The sequence below is a fragment of the Protomyctophum parallelum genome (assembly GCF_964188405.1).
Source record: "Protomyctophum parallelum genome assembly, chromosome: 8".
Lineage (NCBI taxonomy): Eukaryota > Metazoa > Chordata > Actinopteri > Myctophiformes > Myctophidae > Protomyctophum > Protomyctophum parallelum.
In genome coordinates, this window is record NC_139703.1 from 23,521,250 (window position 1) to 23,544,867 (window position 23,618).

The following is a 23,618-nucleotide window of genomic DNA, read 5'->3' on the forward strand; positions in this document are numbered from 1 at the left end:
TCTGCTGCTGTGAATTTTACACCTCTCCCGCTTAGCGGAGAGTGTGGTGTGGTAGAGGACATCTCCCCGAACGTGTGGGTATGTCCAGATAGTTGCCTCGCGGAGGCCTCTTTGTCCAGTGTCCATTCTGGGTCCGGAAACGGTACTTTTTGTCAGCATTGACCCCAGTAGAAGGTCTGCTGCTGTGAATTTTACACCTCTCCCGCTTAGCGGAGAGTGGGGTGTGGTACAGGACATCTCCCCGAACGCGTGGGTATGTCCAGATAGTTGCCTCGCGGAGCCGTCTTTTGTCCAGTGTCCATTCTGGGTCCGGAAACGGTACTTTTTGTCAGCCTTGACCCCAGTAGAAGGTCTGCTGCTGTGAATTTTACACCTCTCCCGCTTAGCGGAGAGTGTGGTGTGGTAGAGGACATCTCCCCGAACGTGTGGGTATGTCCAGATAGTTGCCTCGCGGAGGCCTCTTTGTCCAGTGTCCATTCTGGGTCCGGAAACGGTACTTTTTGTCAGCATTGACCCCAGTAGAAGGTCTGCTGCTGTGAATTTTACACCTCTCCCGCTTAGCGGAGAGTGTGGTGTGGTAGAGGACATCTCCCCGAACGTGTGGGTATGTCCAGATAGTTGCCTCGCGGAGGCCTCTTTGTCCAGTGTCCATTCTGGGTCCGGAAACAGTACTTTTTTCAGCGTTGACCACAGTAGAAGGTCTGCTGCTGTGAATTTTACACCTCTCCCGCTTAGCGGAGAGTGGGGTGTGGTACAGGACATCTCCCCGAACGCGTGGGTATGTCCAGATAGTTGCCTCGCGGAGCCGTCTTTTATCCAGTGTCCATTCTGGGTCCGGAAACGGTACTTTTTGTCAGCCTTGACCCCAGTAGAAGGTCTGCTGCTGTGAATTTTACACCTCTCCCGCTTAGCGGAGAGTGGGGTGTGGTATAGGACATCTCCCCGAACGCGTGGGTATGTCCAGATAGTTGCCTTGCGGAGCCGTCTTTTGTCCAGTGTCCACTTTATAAAGTCCATGCACTCCAGTGAATAGCATTTATCCATTTAGATAACTTTATTATTATTATTATAAGGATTTAATTACTTATTCTTACACAGAAACATAATGTGTGTCTTATAGCATCATATAGCATCATTTAAATGCTTAATTTGTAGTTTTAATGTGCAAATTAAACTTTTTTTCAATACTCTAGAGGGTACTCTTATTTTGAAGAGATCGTCCACCGGAAGTCTTAAATTAGCACACTAGGGGCGCGTTCGGAAATAGCGCACTGAGCGCACTGTGCAATGCAAACTAATAGGCGAGTGCGCTCCCGGTGCGCATTTCCGAACGCACCCAAAATTAGCTCACTAGACGCTGCCCAGTGTTGCCATGTCTGCTTATCATAAGCGACTTTGAGCTGCTAATGTGTGAAAGCCAAAATAGCATTCCACCATTTGCGTTTTCAATAGCCGACATTAGCCGTCCTTTCTAAACAAACAAACTTTAGATCCCGCGACAAGCTACGCTAGCCGTGTCCCGGGCATAGACTGTAAGGTCCCGGGCCCGCTGTTATATTTTTTCAAGGGCTCGCTTGCTTGTTTCTGCCCTAAAGCTGGCAACAGTGGTATCAACTACGACTAGCGAGCGACGAGGTTACGGTGAAGTGAACAACTCCGTCTCCGTGGCGAGACACCAAAACAACATTTGGAGGTAATCAAAATAGAGTATTAAAATAAGCTTATTATTGGAGTCCAATAAAGGAGGTTAATTCGTATAGTGAACGTTAGTCAGCTGGCTAAACCAACCAACCAACCCGTTCATTAGGTCGTCAACCAGACGTAAACCAGCTAAACGGCTAGCTAGCAAGCTAGCTAATGTGTCCGGGTGGCTCCATTTTATACATTCATAATCCCCACGGAGAATTACGTTGCATGAGGATGGATCAGGGGATAGATACGTGGAGTCCTTTTTTTTTAATAAACTCGGCTACGCATCAGAAAGTGGTTAATTAAGTAAGGTTCAATGCAAGTCACCCCTCGTACGTAACGTTACGGTAACACATTTTGCAACAATGGCGCGCTTGCCCGATGTGAAGTTTAATACAACTCACGTTGTTGGCTTTAATACCTCCCTAATAATAATAATACTATATACCCGTATCGTTTAGTCAGTGCATTTAAGACATTCGGGGTTCCTGGTACGGGACTGTTCATGTAGACCCCGCTTGCATTATTATTATTATTATTATTATTGTTTTAATACAACCATCGGTAAATTAAATAGACACAAATAAATGCCGGTATATTGAGGATAACACTTCACATTCATTTTACACTACCAGTAAATCAATATGACAAAAAGGTCTTAAAATGTAAATACTATACTACAAAAGTTGGTGTGTAATTAGAAAATGTACCGATATGGATATTTAAACTCAAATGTAATTTAGTCATGTTCTTTAAATTTAAGTCATATATTAATATTATTTTCATTTGAAAGACCATAGTTTGCAGGTAAGCTTTGGTTAAGTTTCATTAAAAAAGGGAAAAAAGGGGTATAAGAATGATTGAATACATGTTCATATGCTTTAAATTGTATTGTATTACACCTGGGAAAAACTGAATCCATCCTCTTCGGATCAAATAGTAATCTCAGCAAGGCAGATGGCTTCTTGGTTAGAGTGGGTGACAATATTATCACACGAAAAGATCAAATTACCTACCTAGGTTCCATCCTGGAGGCCAATCTTTCCGGTGATAAGATGGCCACCAACGTAATCAAAAAAGTCAATCAAAGAACAAGATTCCTTTACAGGATCTCCTCACTGGTCAGCAAAAACACCTTGAAGACCTTAACAGGAGCCCTCGTACAAGGTTTCTTTGACTATGCATCCACCTCTTGGTACCACAGCACCTCAAAGGCCCTTAAAACAAGGCTCCAGACCTCCCAAAACAAACTGGTCAGGCTCCTACTTGGCCTCACCCCCCGAACCCACCTCACCCCTGCCCACTTTGACTGGCTGGGATGGCTTAGGGTCGACGACAGAGTACAGCATCTTGCAATGGGTCTGGTCCACAAGATTCGATACACCACCAAGATACCCATGTACCTGTCTAAATACTTCCTTAATGTAAACGAAGTCCACACCCACAACACCAGAGGGAGTGCAACAAACCATGTACAACCCAGATTCGGCACAAACAAGGGACTAAATTCTTTTCGCTCCTATGCCACCAAAATGTGGAACGCCCTACCAACAGTCATTAAGACATGTGAATCCCTTGACTCCTTCAAAACCGCTCTCAAAGGGCACCTACGGATGGCTGCAATTCGAAACTGGCCTCTGTAAAATCTGAATCCCCCCCACCCCCCCACCCCATTTTCCCTCACTGTATATTGTATCTTTTCCCTTTTTTGCTTCCCATATGATGAATTTAGCTACATAGAAATGTCTATTTGTATGTCTCTAAATGTTTGTATGTCTTTAAATGTTTTGATGAATTGAACAATGTGGACCCTGTTGTAAACAAGTGTAATGCTTAATTGGGTCGTCCACTCACAGTTGACAGTCTTTGTATTGAGTTTGTGCTTAAAATGTACTGTAAATTCTACAAACTGTTAATAAATATTTCAATCAATCAATCAATGCCTTTCTAACTAAAGTAGCTGTAAGTCAGTGGTTCCCAAAGTGGGGTCCGGGGACCCCCAGGGGTCCTTGAGGGAGTTCCAGGGGGTACCCAGCTAAATGATAGTTTGGAACATCTACTCTGTAACTCTGAGAGTGTTTGGTTCCTTTTGTACACTCCCAGAGTTAGAATAACATTGCTTTTACAATATAAATTGCCATTAAATGGGTGTCCGTAGGATGTCAAACTGGGGCTCCTTGAAATTAAACAAGTTGAGAATCACTGCTAATGTATTTTCAAATGGGGGTCCGTGCTAATGAGTGCCAATTTGGGGGTCCTTGGCATGAAAAAGTTTGGGAACCACTGCTGTAAGTGATATGTTTTTTATTCAGTAACGGGGGGTCTCCCCAGATCTTTAATGAATGTGTCTAAAGACTTAAGATTGTAGATTGATTCACAATTGTATCCTACAACTCTTTTGTTTATAGATCTGAGACTTCGGACCTTGGTCGGATCCAGTATTATGAGGATACCTTACCCAGAAAAAAGCTCAAGAGAAGGTATGAAACAAGGTTGCTGCCTGGACAGCATGACATAGTGGGGATAAATGGCTTAACATGGCTAGAGTTATTGTAAACAAGTTGCTGTAGAAACGTGCATAAAAACAGCAAACAATGAAATAAAATAAATAATTCTTTGGCCTCTAAATGGCCAAAGTTTGCTGTGCTTTGGTTTTGAAACCTGAAGTGAATGTCTGGCGTTGTCAAAGATCACTGTGGAAATAGAATTTTCCCATATGCAGGGTTCAACGTTAATCCATGTTTTCGTTAACTTCGCGGTGCGATTTTCGAGTAAACATTTCTACACTTCAGCAGCAGTATTGAATCGATCGACGCTGTAGCTTGCATTTCAATTTTGAACCACATTTCATTTTGGAGGACCTGCGTGCAGACAATTTATTCCATGTGAATCCTAATTGACTACAATTTTCATGAAGGGATCTGCAAACCAAGAGATGCAGATGCTCCAACCTCATTCTTAGATGGCATTTTACCTTGGAAGACATACTTTTGTCTAAAATGCCATGACGGCAAAGGCGCCCAGTTGGAATTAAAACCATTTCAGCACCCATTGTGGGCTTTTCTGTTTGTGCAACTATTTCCTGATATGAAAGAACGTATTTCCCATGAACAACTAAAGGAATCAAACCCTCAAATATCACCCCTCTCTCTTATGGATACATTTGTGTGATTGAATTCAATTCTTCATAACTCATCAAATGTTGAATTTAGAGAATTTTGCAATTTACAACTCTTTAACTTGTCTGTTGTCTCATTCTTAGTGACACATCTGACCATCTGTTACTTCTGCTTCTCCTGAAAATGATTGTCCATCCATGGAATTTCTGTTTTCTGTTACCTCACTGGGACTTTTCAGAATCGCGGACGACAATTTAAAGGTGCACGCTAAAGAGCAAAAAAGAGAACTTTTTCAAGCGCATAAGACATACAAAGAAGCCAGTTCAGCTTCGGGATCAAGTCATGTCTCGCAGAAGAAGCCGCAGCCCTTCAGCTGGGAGTTACCAACGATCCTGCAGCAGCAATGACCCGCGAGATTTGGAAAGGAGGATTTTTGTCGGGAATTTACCCACCTCGGACATGGAAAAGAAGGATTTGGAAGAGCTGTTCTCAACATACGGAAAAGTAGTCGGTCAGTAATCTTCAAAATATCCTCAAAGGAGGAATATGTTGTTCATTGTAATTCTTAAAATTTATGAAAATAAAATTTATAAATACTATTTTACATCCTAGTTGTTAAGCCAAAAACATGAACATACTGCACACATGAAGAAAAAGCGTATTAAAAGGCATGCATTTTCGGAACTTAAGTTGCGCCATGTGTTGTATTGATAACTTACTACCAATTGTTTTGCACTCTTGAGTTGTATTAATTAAATCAATGTTCCTTGGGATGTATAAATGTGTGCTCCTCCTGGAATGCTCCCTTTTCCAGGCGTGTCCATGTTCCGTGGGTTTGGATTTGTGCAATTTGAACACGTTGAGGAAGCCGAAGCTGCAAAGCTGCACCAAAAGGGTCGAATATTTAAAGGTTATAAAATAGGTAAGACTTATGTACAGTAGATGTGACTGCCCTGTTCCCAGATAAAGAAGATACGCTAGTTGTGGCGGGTGACTTATAGAAGGTAGGGAAATCAATCAACTACATTCATACAAATATAGGGCCTCATTTATCAATGGACTGTATATTCAAATTTCTGCCTTCATTTCGAGCTTGGTTTTTGGTGTACGCCCACGTCAACGTGGAATTTATCAAGTGATCAGCTGATCCTAGCGTAAATTTGGTTGGAGCTTTGATAAATGTCACAGCTGCAACTGAGCGTCATTTAATTAAAACGCGCTTAAATATTCTCGAAACACCTTGATTTTATAGCCGGAATAAGACCAAACGATGTATGGAAAGCAGAGTTATGTAATGGAAAGCGCATGCCGCACAGCCCTGACACACAGCCGCATGTCGCACGCTGCTGTTTCGCAAAATAAAGGAGTACTGACTGCATCTCGTCCTGTCACTGGTCATGGACACCACGTTTATGACGGATAGCTGGGGCTGTCAATTATATGAACCTTTAATGGAGTGACTGAGTAGATCAGTAGACTGATTATATGTGTAAGTTAATGGAGGACGGTGTGTGGTGGGCTGGTTGCGTTACCTATCTCCGATCTCCCGATGCGGTCCCCACTTGCACTCTGGCTCAGCACTTAGGCATTTGAGTGTCTCGTGGGGTTTATCTTTAACCCATTTAGACCGTAGGACGTGTGGAGCCTTCCTAGCTAATCCAACCGATGGATTGCGAGGATGTGTACACATGTCCTAGCGCATTTTCATTGATATCAAACAAGATAAATATTCCTTTTGGGGGGGGGGGGGGCTCTTCATTTCTGACTTCATCTTTATACTTTAACTTTATCGTAATCGTAGCGAGGTAAGCAAGAAACCTATTTCTCCCGGTTTTTGTACGGAACAGAAAAGGGGGGGGAGGGGGGCTTTCAGAGTAAAAGCTGCCATATCTGCGTGGCACCCCGAGCTGCTATTTTGAAAGAAATCCCAGCGCAGATTGTGTTAAACGAGGAGGTTGCACATAACTCCAGAAAAGACATGGGTCTACTGTCTGTTATAGTACCCAAGTTGGGAGACTTTCTCCTGCTGTCTCCAAGTCCAATGACTCCATGTCATGAAAACATTCCAGCACAGGCAGTGCTCGCTGCTCCCAAAATCCTCTCGCATGTATGCGCTCATGTAAAGCACAGTATCTAACAGTTGTAACATTGTAAATATTGTTTTGTGTTTTTAATTAGAATACTTTATTGGCAGTTAAAAAATGACATCAATTTAGAAACTGCCAACATGGACTATACACACAAAAGCTAAAGCTTGTTTCCATTGTGGTCCACCTAAAACCTAAACACAAAACATACTGTACAAACAAACAACCATGAAACAGATATTCCTTATATAAGGCTGAGAGCTATACATGAAGGACAAGAGGTACCCTAAGAGAAGAATCCAGAGCAGGGGAGGGGGGTATCCGGGGTCGGGATCAAACTATGACCAGTTGGTCTGAAGATGGAGCCATGATTTAAGCTCATTCTTAAATCTTGCAAGAAAATGTAGGGATTTCAGTGCTGAAGAAGGGCATTCCACAGAGTGGTGGCTGCATAGTAAAACATAATTTCCCCCTCGAGTGTCCTGAAACTGGGGGGAACTAGATCATAAGAAGTTTGTCTGGTTGGGTACATTGTTGTTTCATGACATGCCTTTACTACATATATATTATTCACATGTATTATTAGTACATTTTTGGAGTTGTTTAGATCAGTTGGTCAGACATTGCTGCTCCACTTGTCTATGACAGAAATACAGGTGCAGATAGCTCCCGTGCGTACGTTAAAAGTCCAAAGTTACGCTGGAATGATAAATGCCAAATTGCAGTGATCTCACCGTACGCCAAAAAAATGGGGGGGGGGGAGAAATCATGTTGATAAATGAGGCCCATAGAACCAACCAAAAAAACAACATACTACAGAATTTGTGAAAACTGATATGCAACTGGATAACTATTTAAACTATTTAATTAATTTGTCTGTAAAGGTTTCCTAGATCGTAGTATGAACATGCCTTTGTTCATTTGATCCTCAAATAATTTAACCCAAACATTACAAACTGGATTTTACAGACGTTGTTCTTCAAAGCCAATTTATTTTTCAATATTGATGAAATGGAAACAAAGGAAAAATTCAGCAATAATATCAATGTGTTGATGCATCATCTGCCAAGCTTTAATATCAAACGTGTTGATACATCTTCCAAGCTTAATATTAAATGTGCTGATGCATCTGCCGAGCTTTTATTTCACATGTAGAAAGAGATTACCACCACCACATCCAGATTATATATATATATAAAGAAAACAAACAAGATTTAATGGTGTTCCTTTCCATAACCTTTCTATTCATTTATACGTTTATTTGGGAGTGACGGCACACATCGAACACCACACATACAATGCATTGTAATTAGCCGGATTTAGCAAGAATGCTAAATTCCAATTTTCAATCCTTTGTCCCCATACAAAAAAACAAGCAACATTACAAAAAGAGCACCTATAAACATTACTAAAAGGGAACAAACAAAATAGAGAAACATTTCATTTCAAATGGGTTTGACACTGGGACCTGAGATTCAAATGTATAATTTCTCTTTCGAGGTTCTATAATCGCTTATCGGCCATTCAAACTTGTACGACAATACATTTTATGGCGAACAGCTCTAATTCTGCATTTTATTTACATTTCTTTCAACCCACGCCCTGCAAATGTGACTACTCGACACATTTACATCTTTTGGTTTTTCATGCTTGGGAGTTCTGAAGCCTAATTTCATTTTGGGACCATGGAAGTGTTCACGCCGTCGGTTCCATCCTACGTGAAAGCGTACGGTTCATATATCACTGTTATGTTGAACGTTTGGACTGGTTTATTTTCAGATGTAAATATGGCAGTGGAGCGACGATCGACTAAACCTCTATCAAGGCCGAGCCCTCCTCGAAGGTAAAGTAATGTCAAATGGGTGTGAAGAACTACCTGCGCTCCAGATGGTCCGGTAAAACAAATCCACCAGGGATTCAAGCAATTTTCGCGGAAAACTGCAATACATTTGCGCGATTGTGCGGAAGGCGGTTTGCGACGTATTTCGCTTTATTTCATATATCTAGGTTGTTTGAAATAAATCATAGAACAAATGGAATGCAATGCCAAGTGTCTGTCTCAAAGATGTTGTCTCACAGCTTTTTCTTCACTTGTTCTTGCGTCCTTTGCGTGATTTCGTCTCGTGCCACGGCCACTTAAAAACTTTGTTGTGCACCTCGACGTTGCGATTTAAAATAGTGGAATGGGTTAGCTTTATATCTTAATGGAGCCTTTACTGTGTAGTCACACAGATTTTGCCTAAAATACATTCTGATCATTCTCCTGTAAACATCTCCTTGGTAAATCATGTATTTTAACAGATTTTATAAGATCTACACAAGTAGAATTCAAGATGAAAAATGTTCAGCTTCAGAGCACATTTAGTAAGTTGTTCGCTTAAGCCCAAAACACACCGTCTGCGAACGCCGCGCGTCAAAACAGCCGCCTCCGTTATTTTCAATGAACCTATCCCACACCGGCGGCGTCCGACGCTCGCTGGCGCGCGTTCACGCCTCGCCTGACGCTCCGATACGCCACTGTTCACCGCCTGTGCCGCGTCGCTGCGCAACCGCTTCACAGACGGTGTGTGTTGGGCTTTAGAAGGAAAAATATCTTAAAAATGTCAGTCAAGCGCCATCCATAAATATTAAAATGCAATGCATATTGACAATATTTCTCTTTAGATTGAAACAAAGTTTTCACCAGCAGAATTCAATCACATTTAAAACTTATATGATACAGGATTGTGGTTTTCTATCAAGTCTTTTTCAGATTTGCTAAATCATTGTGTAAAAATCCTTGTTCATGAAACACGGGTCGAACTGTGATGTGCCTGCTTGATTTGAGGTCAATGAATCACTAGAGTGTTCGTAATTGTCTTGCACATGGATCACGGACCATTTCTTAATTTCAATGATGTCACTGGAACTACTTTTGCTGGGATGGAGTTGTCTCAGCTACAGCCACGCCATTCCTACGTCGGGAATTGCGGTACGGTGAGGGTTGCTCTCTGTTGCACTCAAATATGGTCATGGAGATAATATTTCACCATATTTTCACAATAAAAAAAACATTTATATTGATCATATTTGGAATTTCAAACATGGCTCCGAAATAGTTTCTTGGGATAAAGGTCATCTAGTTTCCACGTATGTTTTTCCCTGGTGGTATTGGAATAATCTTCTGGAAATGTCCTATATTCTACGGTTCCAAATGTATTTTGTCTTGCTTCTCTCAGGGCTCCCTATGGTGACGGCCGGCCTCGTTCCCGCTCCCCGGTGTATCCACGTGAGTCCCGGGACGGTCGTGATGGGAGAGAGCCAGGTCGAGAGCCAGGTCGAGAGCCGGGTCGAGAATCAAGCCGGGAACCAAGTCGGGAACCTAGGGCTAGTGGGCACCACCGTGACCACGACGAGCGCTACCGTGGCTCCGGGAGCAGGGACAAGGAGATCAGAGGAGATCCACGAGGAGATCCGCGCGGAGATCCGCGAGGAGATCCACGAGGAGATCCGCGAGGTGATGCGCGAGCTGATCCCCGAGCTGATCCCCGAGCTGATCCCAGGGACCCTGCATTCAGGTGACCATTCTGGAAGTTAACACTTATGATGCCCGGGACGGCCACGCACGTTTTATCAAATAAAACCTGCGGGGGGGGGGGCGCTAAAATCCATCTTTTGGAAAATGCCGTTTGCTCAGCTCCTCCAGGCCTGTGTGGGTGCGTGCGCAGCACCCATTACTAACTTGTTTACGGCCAGACAAAATACCGTATTGATTATAACGCCGATGTTCAGTTCTAATTTCTGACTCCATCATTAACACTTCTAAAGAGAGATCAGACTTACCGTATGCTAGCGAAGTATGCTCATCTGCTTGGCACTCTAGTACCTTTTATTCAGAAAGATTCGTCGGCACCATAAGTGTTCATCATCATTTTTCGACCGTCATGGATTCCACATTGCTACGACTTCCCGGTCCTTCATTGCCACCCCCAGTTCCTGCCTACTGAAGCATGTGTCCCTAGCGATGACGTCAGGGAACGACCACTTTCTACCTCTGGTCTGCTTTGAGGCAGGACTCCAGAGAAGAAGGGAAGATATAACCTCATTGTCAGCTATGTAGCAGTGGCCGGCAAACTGCGCTCTTTTGGATCGGACCAGTAAAGAAACACGGGGAAGGTTGCTATGTTAATGTTCCCGTATAAGTGTTAATGTTAGTGTTAATAAGTGTTAATGAGTCCCATGACTGCACAATATATTGCAAATATATTGAACTTGTCCTATGGTGGTAAATGGTGCATTTATATAGCGCTTTTATCGAAAGTGCTTTACATGGATTCAGATTGTGCCTTACATTTACCCATTAACACACGGAGGAATTAACCATGCAAGGTACCAACCTGCATATCTGCAGCAGTCAGAGTCTTGCTCAATGACGCTTTGACACTAAGGTCGTCTTCACACCAGGATGTTAGACTGCGATTTAAAACGAAGTATTGTCGGAAAGTGCACTTCGTTTGGCAGGTGTGAAGGCTCATAAATGTATTGAATCATTAATCCAAAGAACAGGGGTTTGGCTTCGCTTCTAAGCGCACTCCACCCCTGAGGGATGGCCTAATGATGGATAGTGACTACAAAACGCTGTTCCCCCCCCCCCCTTTTAAAAACAATAGTATAACAAATTAGTTCAAACTGAAGGTGCTCCCCAAAGTGTCCTGATATTGTTTGTACAATGTCATTTCCTCAATCTGTGCATTTACTTTTTTGTTTGTTTTTTCTGCTCTGTGTTACAGAGAGCCGTATGATCGATACTACCGTGGCGCAGGCGGTGCAGATGACTACTACCGGAAGAAGGATGATCCCTTCAGAGAACCTTACAGAGATCCCTGGAATGGCCGACGTGAAGCTGAGCGTATGTGTTGCGTTTCTTATTTGCCGCTAGGATTCAGAATTTCAGAGGAATGTCTAATGGATGAACCACATTAACCCAGGTGTCCCTAATTTGGCCAAAAATGTCAAGACAATTCTGACGATGGCAGATCTACAAGGCAAGCTCACAACTCATTGCAATGAGTTGTGAGCTTGTAGATCTGGTATTTCCACTCTTCGTCAAAGTGAAGTATAAAGGGCATAAGTGGTTAAATGGTCTAACATTTAAATAGACAATTGTTGTTGGATTAGGTTTATGAATGTCTCTGCCCATTTTATCACTGAGAATGTCACTCTGCACTGACAACCCTGTTATTGACAACGGAATTAAAGTAAAAGACGGATAATCAATTAACCCATTCTGTACGGGAACCCCTTTAGGTGTTAGCATTATGTTATGCTTTAGCTATTGAAAAATAGCACATCTACAAGCTCATAGCGCGCCACCAAGTGGCGCGCTACGAGCTTGTAGGTCTGCTATTTTTGAAGAAGTGGAAACCTCGTATGAATCTGATCTCAGGTCAGAATGGGTTAAATCTTGTTCATCCCCCCCCCCAGCTGTGGAGGATCGTGTGCGGCCGGAGGAGCGGCGACGCAACGAGTTGTACCGGCAGTACTATGAAGAACTTCAGCGGCGCTATGACACTGCACGACCTGTCGACTGCTCCGTCATCGTTGTCAACAAAGTACAGAAGTAAGTCCACTCTCTGCATTCGTGTCCCCCGTTGACTCGCCCACATCTCTAACGTTGACGTTTGTCACCAAGGCTCAAATATTTAACTAGCACATGGAAGGTTTTAATTTCATACCGCTCGTACGTCTGCGTCTGTGTGTTTGTGTTGCCCTCAAACCAACTGTAGGGAGTATGCTGAGACGGTCGGGCGGAAGGTCCGTGATCTGGGCATGGTAGTGGACCTAATCTTCCTCAACACAGAGGTGTCATTGACACAGGCCCTGGAGGATGTCGGCCGTGCCCGCACCCCCTTCGCCATCATCATTACCCAGCAGCACCAGGTCCACCGTTCCTGTACGGTCAACATCTTGTTTGGCACACCTCAAGGTAATTTGATAGGTCTTTTTTTTTACCAAGGAATGCTCCCATGTGTTGGCAGAATCATCCAGGTTCTATTTGTGTGTGACACACACACACAACCATATTTTCTCCTCTACCCCTCTGCCTCAGAGCATAGAAACATGCCCATGCAGGATGCCATGGTCCTAGTTGCCCACAACTATGATGCCTATAAAGTGGAACACCGGGACAAGGAACGCGATGAGATTGCCAGGAAGGCTGCCAAGATGGCCGATGACGTGTTGCTAAGAGAGCCTGACAGAGAGAGCCACCCAATCTCCCAACTGACCACCATCACACTGTTGACTGAGAACAGGTAGTGTTATGTTTAATGTGCACATTACTGGTAGTGGCGGATATCGCCAGGTACCTGGCGATGCGATTACACATCGTTTCCGAGGGTCACGATTCGATTAATCCCGATTAATCCTGATTAATTGGGCTATGTTACGATTCGATTAATCCCGATTAATCATGATTAATCACTCACTGTTAATCACTCAGTCACTGTGTGACTAATAAACAAAGTGCTTTCAAATTATTATGAATATATATATTCTTTCACAGTGCACGTTTTTAACTCAAATCTTTGCTTCTGGGGGGGTCCATAGAAGAAAATATTTTCAGATGGGTGTCCGTGGCCAAATACAGAACAGCAAAAAGCAGCTTTCTTTAAAAAAAAAGAATGAGTTTGTACAAGCATACAATAAATATATATTAATAATGACATAAGATGTCATAGAAATACATGGGCAGGATTTCGGTTGAGGTCAGCAGCACTTTATTGCCTTTATTCTTTGTTAGGACAAAAAAGGTGCTTTTCTTTGTTTCCGTATTCAGGGATTTAATTTTCAGTTACTGAAGTGTCATTAAGGAAGCTTTGGGGTAGTTATTGAGACTATTATGTTGCACCTTTCTGTTTTTTTGCACACATTAAGGAGCATTTGGTTTAAAAGTATTTTACAAGTGTTTGGCAACATTTTGGATTCTATGATGTTGAGGGGACACGGGAACTCGATACAACTCACAACGTGTACAAGACCATATTGCCCACTGACATCCAGAGATGCAGTCAAGACAACCATCCCGATCCCGAACACACGGACAGCTGCCCATGCACTCAGAAAAGGCGACTAGAATTATGAAGTCCATCGGCACTTTTATTGCAAAGGATTTACGTTCACATTCGGTCGTGGGGAGCGACGGATTCCGGGCCATGTTAGCACTTTGGAGCCACACTACATCGTCCCATCTCGGCCACATTTCACAGGCGGTCGATGGTGTGAGTTTTATCGAGTTCTCGTGTCCCCTCAACCTCATACAATCCAAAATGTTGCCTTTCTGTCATCTTTTTTCTCCTCCCCTCCGCGTTGGTAACTCGTTCTGTTTTGGTTGTTGAAAGCTAAAGCGTGTGCGAGCGCTGTGTGCGTCACTCTAAACGGTCCGGTACGACGCAGCGCAGTCGCAGATTAGTTCTGCCCTTTTGCTCCGGTAAAAGAAAATACATTATATAATCGATGTTTGACATTTGTGCATCGATGAATTATCGCCCATGATGGCATCGCGATTAATTGACTAATCGATTTTTTTCCCCACCACTAATTACTGGACAGTTGAAATAAAATTAGCAAAATTTGAGAAGACCTGCTATGTCATGCCATACCTTGTATTTGTTTTTTCTATTCATTTGGTCATTAAGGTCCACATAATGAGAGGTCTGCTCTGCCGGAAACATTGCGAAAAAAAAATACATTTTTGTATACCACACCATAGACGACATATATGTGACATGTCAAACTAGGGTGTTTTCATAATTCTGAATGGCCATAACCTTTTGTTCGCCATGTTTCCGGCAGAGCAAGCCTCTCATTCTGTGGACCTTAACCCATTTTGGGGCGGGAACCCCTTTTGGTGTTTCAGACATTGTTATAATTTAGCTATTGAAAAATAGCAGATCTATTAGCAAAAATTTCTATTAGCAAAAATAGTAGGTCTGCTATTTTTGAAAAATCGTTAAAATGTGCCTCAAACCTCCAAATCTTTCCGAAAATTGTCATGATTTAGAGAATGTTTATTTATTTATTTCCATGTCTTTCCGGCACCCCAGAGCTCCTATTTTTTTAAGACATCCCGCCACCGATTGTATTAATGTGGAAGTGCAAACGAGCGCTCAATGTTAACCCATTTTGACCTGAGATCTTTCAAAACCGATTTTTCAAAAATAGCAGACCTACAAGCTCGTAGCGTGCGCGCTATGAGCTTGTAGATCTGCTATTTTTCAATAGCTAAAGCGTTACATAATGATAACACCAAAAGGGGTTCCCCGCCCAAAATGGGGTAATGTGGAAGTTCAAACGAGCCTCAATGTTAAAGCCCAGCTGCTCGTCATGAATCCACGGGTTCCGGCTGCAGTTCACGCTAAGGTTGGGCGATATGCCAATTTCTTTCAACCGCCCATCGTCTGACAAATATTCGCCGATTAACGATGTATTCGTGTCGTTCGCTAGGCGTTGAGAGCTTGTAGATCAGTCTGTTTCTGCAGCGCAGCTGCACAGCCAGGGTAACTTGCTCCCTTGCCTCCCCGCACCGGTCAGTCGGAGGCTCGGAGCGGAGCAGCGGAGCAGCGGAGCAGCGGAGCCCACAAGCTGCTGCGGCCGGGCTGCTGCTGATCTACAAGCTCTCAAGGCATCGCGTCCTGCCTGTTTTTGCAGTGCCGTTCGCTAAGTGGGTTGCAGCACCAGTAGGGGCTACACGCTAAGCTAAGCGCTATTATGATCCCCGAGCCTATACACTAACACTAGTAGACAGTTTTTTTATTTCCCCCCCCCCCCCCCCCCCCCCGACTTCACGGGTGAGGCATTGGGATTGTGATGAGACACGAGACAGCAGTGTGCATTCTGTTGTGACTGTATATTATTAAACTGCATGGGTCTGGACTCCGGAGCTTAAACAACATGTAGGCTACAGCCTCCCTCAGCTCCCAGCCTTTACACTGGCTGGCGGCTGCCGTAAGTGCCGTGCCCCGGTGCCCGATGCTGCTGAGTGCGGGGACTGTGGGAGCATACATTATAACGGAGGAGGTGATTTCCACCCGGCCGCTGTTACTACTTTGCTGGGCCAAATTGATTCACATGTTGCTCACACTTTACAGGTTAATTGGGCTAAATCGTCCCGAGAAATCGCCTAATAAAAATATTCGGCTATTGGATTCGTATATTCGCGATTGACGATGTATTCGTATCGTCACCCAACACTAGTTCACGCTCTCAACCACTAGGGCCGAGTGCTTCAACGCTGGAGAGCGCCTCCCTGGGGGGCTTGGAGCTGAGGTGTTAGTGGACCACTAGTTCATCAGAGATATGTACCCTCAGGAACTTAAATTAATAGAAAAAAACACAAATAAAAAGTACGGCATGACATCACAGGTTAAACTCTATTCCTTGAGCTTTTGGGCCTGTGGCCCCTCGACTAAATGGGGAAATACCACATGCATACAGTAGTAGTAATTGCATACCAAGCAGTTGATGATTTGGGGTGCCTAAAAAATTAATTTCCATATGTTGCCCCATTTTAGATTTGTGACTCCAGAGGAACTGGACAGTATGATTGTGTACCTAAAGGACAAGAGGGAGCGCTTGGTACGAGCAACGGACCCTCATCCAGGTGAGCATGCTTCCTATATTTGGGGGAAATGAAGACTAAAGAAGTGACATGCAACAAATGGTGGCGCAAGCTGGGCCTCGCTGGCAGGCATTGGAGCCCATGTGGTGCGGTACCCTACCCACTCTGCTATCGGGTTCATAGCCCCCAGGTAACGGCTCCTGAAGAGCGATGCTAATGTTTATCAATGAGGAGGGAAGCCTGGGATGCACGGCTGGTGTGCAGCCTGCACAAAGTATTTGCCGGTAGCGTTATGTCCCTAGACTGTAAAAAAAAAAAGGACAAATATGGTCTGATATGGACGTAAGATGAAGCCCGTCAGTCCTTGAATTGTAAATCGCCATCTTTCTAGATCCGTTTGGGCCCAGCTGGCCATTGGCTGGCCCAGACTCTCCCCCTTAATCTTCATTGGTTTTTATTTTGACTAGAGCAGGGGGTGGATCCCGATCATAGACTGTAAAGGTAGCCACGCCCCTCAGAACATACTCGATTTTGTGGTAATTTCTTCCATAAATGGGACCATCATTTTCCCAAAAGAATATTATGACATGAGAAATGAGACTTTAAACTAGTGACTGGAAGCAGAAAGTATTCATGACCATGTTGCAACAAATAAAAGAAAAGAAAAGCAATCCTAATGACTGTTTACGACGGCAAACGAACCGTCTGCCGTCGATCTCTCCCACCTCAGCTGCTCATCGCGATGCTCCGCCCCCAGCCCAAGCAGTCCCGCCTCCGACCAACACTGCTCTGCCCACCCAGTCCAGTCACCTGGCGGCCGTGTCCAGTGCCCCTCCCAACCCCAGCCACCAGGCGGAGCTGCAGGCCAAGATCCTCAGCCTGTTCAACAGCGGCGCGACGCCGTCGACGACGGCGGCAGGAGGAGGAGGAGTCGGCGTGGCGGCATCCGTGGCCATGGCGTCCCAGTCCCAGGCGTATATTAGCTCCATGGCGCAGCCTCCGCAGGCCATGAGCCACAACCCTCTCCCGTCGGGCCTCATCATGCCGCTATCGTCCCAGAGCCCGCAGCAGATGATGGGGGTCCGTCCTTCCGTCATGCCTCCGAGTGGGCCCCCTCCCCTGGGCGTGCCCCCGGGCTACGGCATGCTGCCGGGCCGCATGCCGGCGACGCTGGGGAGCACGAGTCGGCCCCCCGGGGGCGCAGCCTCGGGTATCAACTTTGACAATCCGAGTGTCCAGAAAGCTCTGGACACTCTGATTCAGAGCGGACCCTCTCTGAACCACCTGGTGAATTCTGGCGGCTCCCAGCAGCAGCAGCAGCCACCTCCGAGGCCCGGACCGGGCATGCCCCCGAGCATGGGCCAGGCTCCCCCCATGTCCATGTACGCACGGCATTACTAATAGTTCCATTTAGCCCCCCATTCTTTCCTCTCATCCCAGTAGGGCTGCACAGTTTGCAATTATTAAGTCTCGTTTTTGGTCAGCAGTTGTACCTGTCCCTGGTCTCCATGACGTCACACACGGTTTAATCACTTAAACTGTATTCACTGGGGGGTCCACAGGGGTCTGTACTTGGCCCGCATTACGTTTTAACCCATTTAGACCTGAGGCTGATTCTAAAGATGCCTTAAATCCTAATGTTGCTATGATATATAGTATATAGTATCAAATCTAAAATGACAGATGCATTCCCGAATTGAATGGGTTAATGACCTGAATTAGTTACCAAAATGAAACATAAATAATAACAGTCATTGCAAAACGAATTAAATTTTAGCGATGATTGTGCTAACCGTGATTTATAACCGATTGCAGTGTTAAGCAAAACAAGTGAATTGTCATTCTAGCCATTATTGTGCAGCCCTACACCAACTTTATAGTTGATAATGAAAAGGAGAACAAACTTCTGTTCGGTTAAATCACAAGTTAATGTGACTTGGATGAAAAGTAGACATTTTGTTTTCGCATTTGTAAATGCTTTTAATGAGGAATCTTTTTCTATTTTTATTATTCTTGGTATTGTACACAGATGCTTGAACTCCTAGTTGACTTTTGGCAGTCAAGCTGATTGCAATTGTAACCAGGATATTTTTTTTTTCTTTTTTTTTCTTTTTAGTTGTCGCATGTGTTGACATTTATTTGATTGCTGCAGGCCCATCAGTTTTTTTTTCTTCCTATATAATGATCGTAGTCATGTTAGTTTCAAAACATGTACAGTATACTCCCTGTGATGAACACATTGTCATATAATAACTTAGATCTTTTTGCAGGGAATGTTTTTTTTGTTGTTGCAACAAGATGGAATTAAAGACTCAACACAATTAACTGTAATAAAATGGTATTGGTTTATTGCATTTTGTGCTGACAAATCTATAAAATGGAACAATCGCCAGAAGCCATATAGATAGAAGCATTTGAAATGTACTTTTCCTCTTTTTTTTGAAGGTATCATGAAACACAATAGAGAATAATACTAGTTTATTTCAATAGAATATTTACCTTACACCGACACAAAAAATAAACACCTCCACAAACTGTTTTATTTATTTACACATAAACCATGTACACTTTTACACATTGTACACATGTACTTTTCCTCTTTTTTTTGAAGGTATCATGAAACACAATAGAGAATAATACTAGTTTATTTCAATAGAATATTTACCTTACACCGACACAAAAAATAAACACCTCCACAAACTGTTTTATTTATTTACACATAAACCATGTACACACATACCCCCCCCCCCCCCCCCCCCCCCACGTAACTGAAAGGAACGCACTACGGCTTTACCATAAGACTACATACAATCAAGGAAGAATAATGAAAGGTTATTAAATGAAGGGAGTAAAACTAAGGGAAACACATTTGTGTGCGCGTATATACTGTATTTATATATAATTTGTAACTACATCCATTCCATTTCAAGCACTCGTACAAAATGTTTTCTCCACGACTCCATTGAATTAAAAACAAACCCAGATAAGGAGTCGGTTTCCTCTGGATGGGGTGTATATTTAAATGGAAAAGTCATTTTGCATCTTCAAAAGCTATAATGCACTCTAATTGAAGCTTTGTGTGTTATTCTGACTGGGAATCAACATATTTAAGATGAGCTCCTGTTTAGATAATTTTACTATTGAGGTACTGTGATGTCTCAGCAAGCAGACATTCTTTGCTGAAGTTTGCTTCTGTGCTGTTCATTGGAAGAGTTTTGATTATTTCAATACTATCAATTTTCAAAATAAAAAAGAGAACCCCTATTTAACAATTGTCAGAGTAATAACCATTTATTTAATCAGCCAATGACTCATCAGTATTTTGTTTTATCTAATTCATTGGAGTACACATTTGCACACCTATCATATGTAACTGAAATATACTTTGGTAATCAGTTTATCTGCAGATATATACAACACAATTGACAACAATCTGAAAGGACCTCTTGCAACAAATAAATCTACCATAAAAAATAGAATATTGTACTGTAATATATTCATTCATCTTGGATACAATGATTGGCCAGTAAAATAGCAAACATCTCATACTACCAAAAGAAAACGTCTCAAATAAACGGAGAAGAACAAAATACTTTTTTTTTTAAATATACCACAAACACCCAATATATTTTCAATACTACACCTTGTTCAGGCGTAGTAATCTAGTAAACAAGGATATATTTTTCAAAAATTCAAAAAACGATGGGATATAACCCATCGTTTTTTTTCATTTTTCTCAAATCCTCAAATATGATGAAAAGTGTGCTATAATATGCAGTACGATATGGGCTATAGCCCATGGTCCAAAATGATGAAAAACGAGGATAATCTTTTTTTTCAAAAATTAAAAAAACGATGGGCTATAACCCATCGTTTTTTTTCATTTTTTCATTTTTTTCAAATCCTCAAAAATGATGAAAAACGGCGTGCTATAGTATGCCGTACGATGTGGGCTATAGCCCATATCCTCGCGGTGTATAGCGGTGTATGAGAATGGGTGTTGCGGAGGATGAGAGCATTCCTCTCATCCTCCGCAACACAATGCATTCTCTATGGCAATAGCACAAACTTTGGCATGCTACTAGTCCTACATACTTACACCTAGCAACCCTATTCTAACCTACTTAGGTTCATCTTACGGTGGACATGTTTGCCTGAAAAGGAATCTTTGAAATGTTTCATAGTTTTAGAAATATAGTGCTTTCAAATTTACAATGGGGCTCAATGGCTATAGCCCATGGTCCAAAATGATGAAAAACGAGGTTAAAAAAAATATAAAAAAAAATAAAAAAAAACGATGGGCTATAACCCATTGTTTTTTTTCATTTTTTCATTTTTTTCAAATCCTCAAAAATGATGAAAAACGGCGTGCTATAGTATGCCGTACGATATGGGCTATAGCCCATGGTCCAAAATGATGAAAAACGAGGATTAAAAAAAGAATCAAAATTTTGAAAAAACAATGGGCTATAACCCATTGTTTTTTTCATTTTTTCATTTTTTTCAAATCCTCAAAAATGATGAAAAACGGCGTGCTATAGTATGCCGTACGATATGGGCTATAGCCCATGGTCCAAAATGATGAAAAACGAGGATAAAAAAGAAAATAAAAAATTCAAAAAAACAATGGGCTATAACCCATTGTTTTTTTTCATTTTTCATTTTTTTTTAAATCCTCAAAAATGATGAAAAACGGCGTGCTATAGATATGGGCTATAGCCCATAGTATGGTCCAAAATTATGAAAAACGAGGATACATTTTTCTTTTCAAAAATTCGAAAAAACAATGGGGTATAACCCATTGTTTTTTTCATTTTTTCCCTTTTTTTTCAATTCCTCAAAAATGATGAAAAACGGCGTGCTACAGTATAGTTTGCCGTACGATATGGGCTATAGCCCATATCCTCGCGGTGTATAGCGGTGTATGAGAATGGGTGTTGCGGAGGATGAGAGCATTCCTCTCATCCTCTGCAACACAATGCATTCTCTATGGCAATAGCACAAACTTTGGCATGCTACTAGTCCTACATACTTACACCTAGCAACCCCATTCTAGCCTACTTAGGTTCATCTTATGGTGGACATGTTTGCCTGAAAAGGAATCTTTGAAATGTTTCATAATTTTAGAAATATAGTGCTTTCAAATTTGAGACATTTAACATGGGGCTCAATGGCAGCTCTATAGGCACGTCAAAAGTCACTTTCACCTAGAAACTCCATTCACACTTTTTATTATTCAGCTTACTGTGGAGACACATGCTGGAACTTTTTTTTATTTTTATGTTTTGTAGTTTATGAGTTATTTAACTTAAACGCCCAATGCATTCTCTATGGCAATAGCACAAACTTTGGCATGATAGTAGTCCTACATACTTACACCTAGCAACCCCATTCTAGCCTACTTAGGTTCATCTTACGGTGGACATGTTTGCCTGAAAAGGAATATTTAAAATGTTTCATAGTTTTAGAAATATAGTGCTTTCAAATTTGAGACATTTAACATGGGGCTCAATGGCAGCTCTATAGGCACGTCAAAAGTCACTTTCACCTAGAAACTCCATTCACACTTTTTATTATTCAGCTTACTGTGGAGACACATGCTGGAACTTTTTTTTATTTTTATGTTTTGTAGTTTATGAGTTATTTAACTTAAACGCCCAATGCATTCTCTATGGCAATAGCACAAACTTTGGCATGATACTAGTCCTACATACTTACACCTAGCAACCCCATTCTAGCCTACTTAGGTTCATCTTATGGTGGACATGTTTGCCTGAAAAGGAATCTTTGAAATGTTTCATAGTTTTAGAAATATAGTGCTTTCAAATTTGAGACATTTAACATGGGGCTCAATGGCAGCTCTATAGGCACGTCAAAAGTCACTTTCACCTAGAAACTCCATTCACACTTTTTATTATTCAGCTTACTGTGGAGACACATGCTGGAACTTTTTTTTATTTTTATGTTTTGTATTTTATGAGTTATTTAAATTAAACGCCCAATGCATTCTCTATGGCAATAGCACAAACTTTGGCATGATACTAGTCCTACATACTTACACCTAGCAACCCCATTCTAGCCTACTTAGGTTCATCTTATGGTGGACATGTTTGCCTGAAAAGGAATCTTTGAAATGTTTCATAGTTTTAGAAATATAGTGCTTTCAAATTTGAGACATTTAACATGGGGCTCAATGGCAGCTCTATAGGCACGTCAAAAGTCACTTTCACCTAGAAACTCCATTCACACTTTTTATTATTCAGCCTACTGGGGAGACACATGCTGGAACTTTTTTTTATTTTTATGTTTTGTAGTTTATGAGTTATTTAACTTAAACGCCCAATGCATTCTCTATGGCAATAGCACAAACTTTGGCATGATACTAGTCCTACATACTTACACCTAGCAACCCCATTCTAGCCTACTTAGGTTCATCTTATGGTGGACATGTTTGCCTGAAAAGGAATCTTTGAAATGTTTCATAGTTTTAGAAATATAGTGCTTTCAAATTTGAGACATTTAACATGGGGCTCAATGGCAGCTCTATAGGCACGTCAAAAGTCACTTTCACCTAGAAACTCCATTCACACTTTTTATTATTCAGCTTACTGTGGAGACACATGCTGGAACTTTTTTTTATTTTTATGTTTTGTAGTTTATGAGTTATTTAACTTAAACGCCCAATGCATTCTCTATGGCAATAGCACAAACTTTGGCATGATACTAGTCCTACATACTTACACCTAGCAACCCCATTCTAGCCTACTTAGGTTAATCTTACGGTGGACATGTTTGCCTGAAAAGGAATATTTGAAATGTTTCATAGTTTTAGAAATATAGTGCTTTCAAATTTACAATGGGGCTCAATGGCAGACATTGGCACGTAAAAAATCACTTTCCCCTTTTTCACTTTTTTTCAAAACCTCAAAAATGATGAAAAACGGCGTGCTATAGTATGCCGTACGGTATGGGCTATAGCCCATGTTCAAAAATGATGAAAAACGAGGTTTAAAAAAAAAATCAGAATTTCCAAAAACGATGGGCTATAACCCATGTTTTTTTTTTTTTTTTTTTTTTCAAAACCTCAAAAATGATGAAAAACGGCGTGCTATAGTATGTCGTACA

At 42.1% G+C, this 23,618-nt stretch overlaps 1 protein-coding gene across 6 annotated transcripts; it reads left to right on the forward strand.

The window, feature by feature from the left end:
* The first annotated feature begins 1,594 nt into the window (after positions 1–1,594).
* ncoa5 (nuclear receptor coactivator 5) lies at positions 1,595–18,895 on the forward strand. 6 transcript variants are annotated; one of them, XM_083771388.1, is made up of 12 exons: positions 1,627–1,693; positions 4,098–4,169; positions 5,047–5,319; positions 5,623–5,730; positions 8,675–8,738; positions 10,114–10,452; positions 11,665–11,783; positions 12,359–12,494; positions 12,643–12,860; positions 12,984–13,188; positions 16,447–16,535; positions 17,224–18,895. In XM_083771388.1, the coding sequence occupies exons 3-12, from the start codon at positions 5,151–5,153 to the stop codon at positions 17,892–17,894; spliced, it is 2,118 nt and encodes a 705-aa protein (XP_083627514.1). In that variant the 5' UTR covers positions 1,627–1,693; positions 4,098–4,169; positions 5,047–5,150; the 3' UTR covers positions 17,895–18,895. The 6 variants fall into 6 exon arrangements, with proteins under 6 accessions (XP_083627518.1, XP_083627519.1, XP_083627514.1 ...); XM_083771390.1 differs by having other exon boundaries at positions 12,661–12,860; XM_083771389.1 differs by having other exon boundaries at positions 1,636–1,693; positions 4,952–5,319.
* Positions 18,896–23,618: the final 4,723 nt, after the last annotated feature.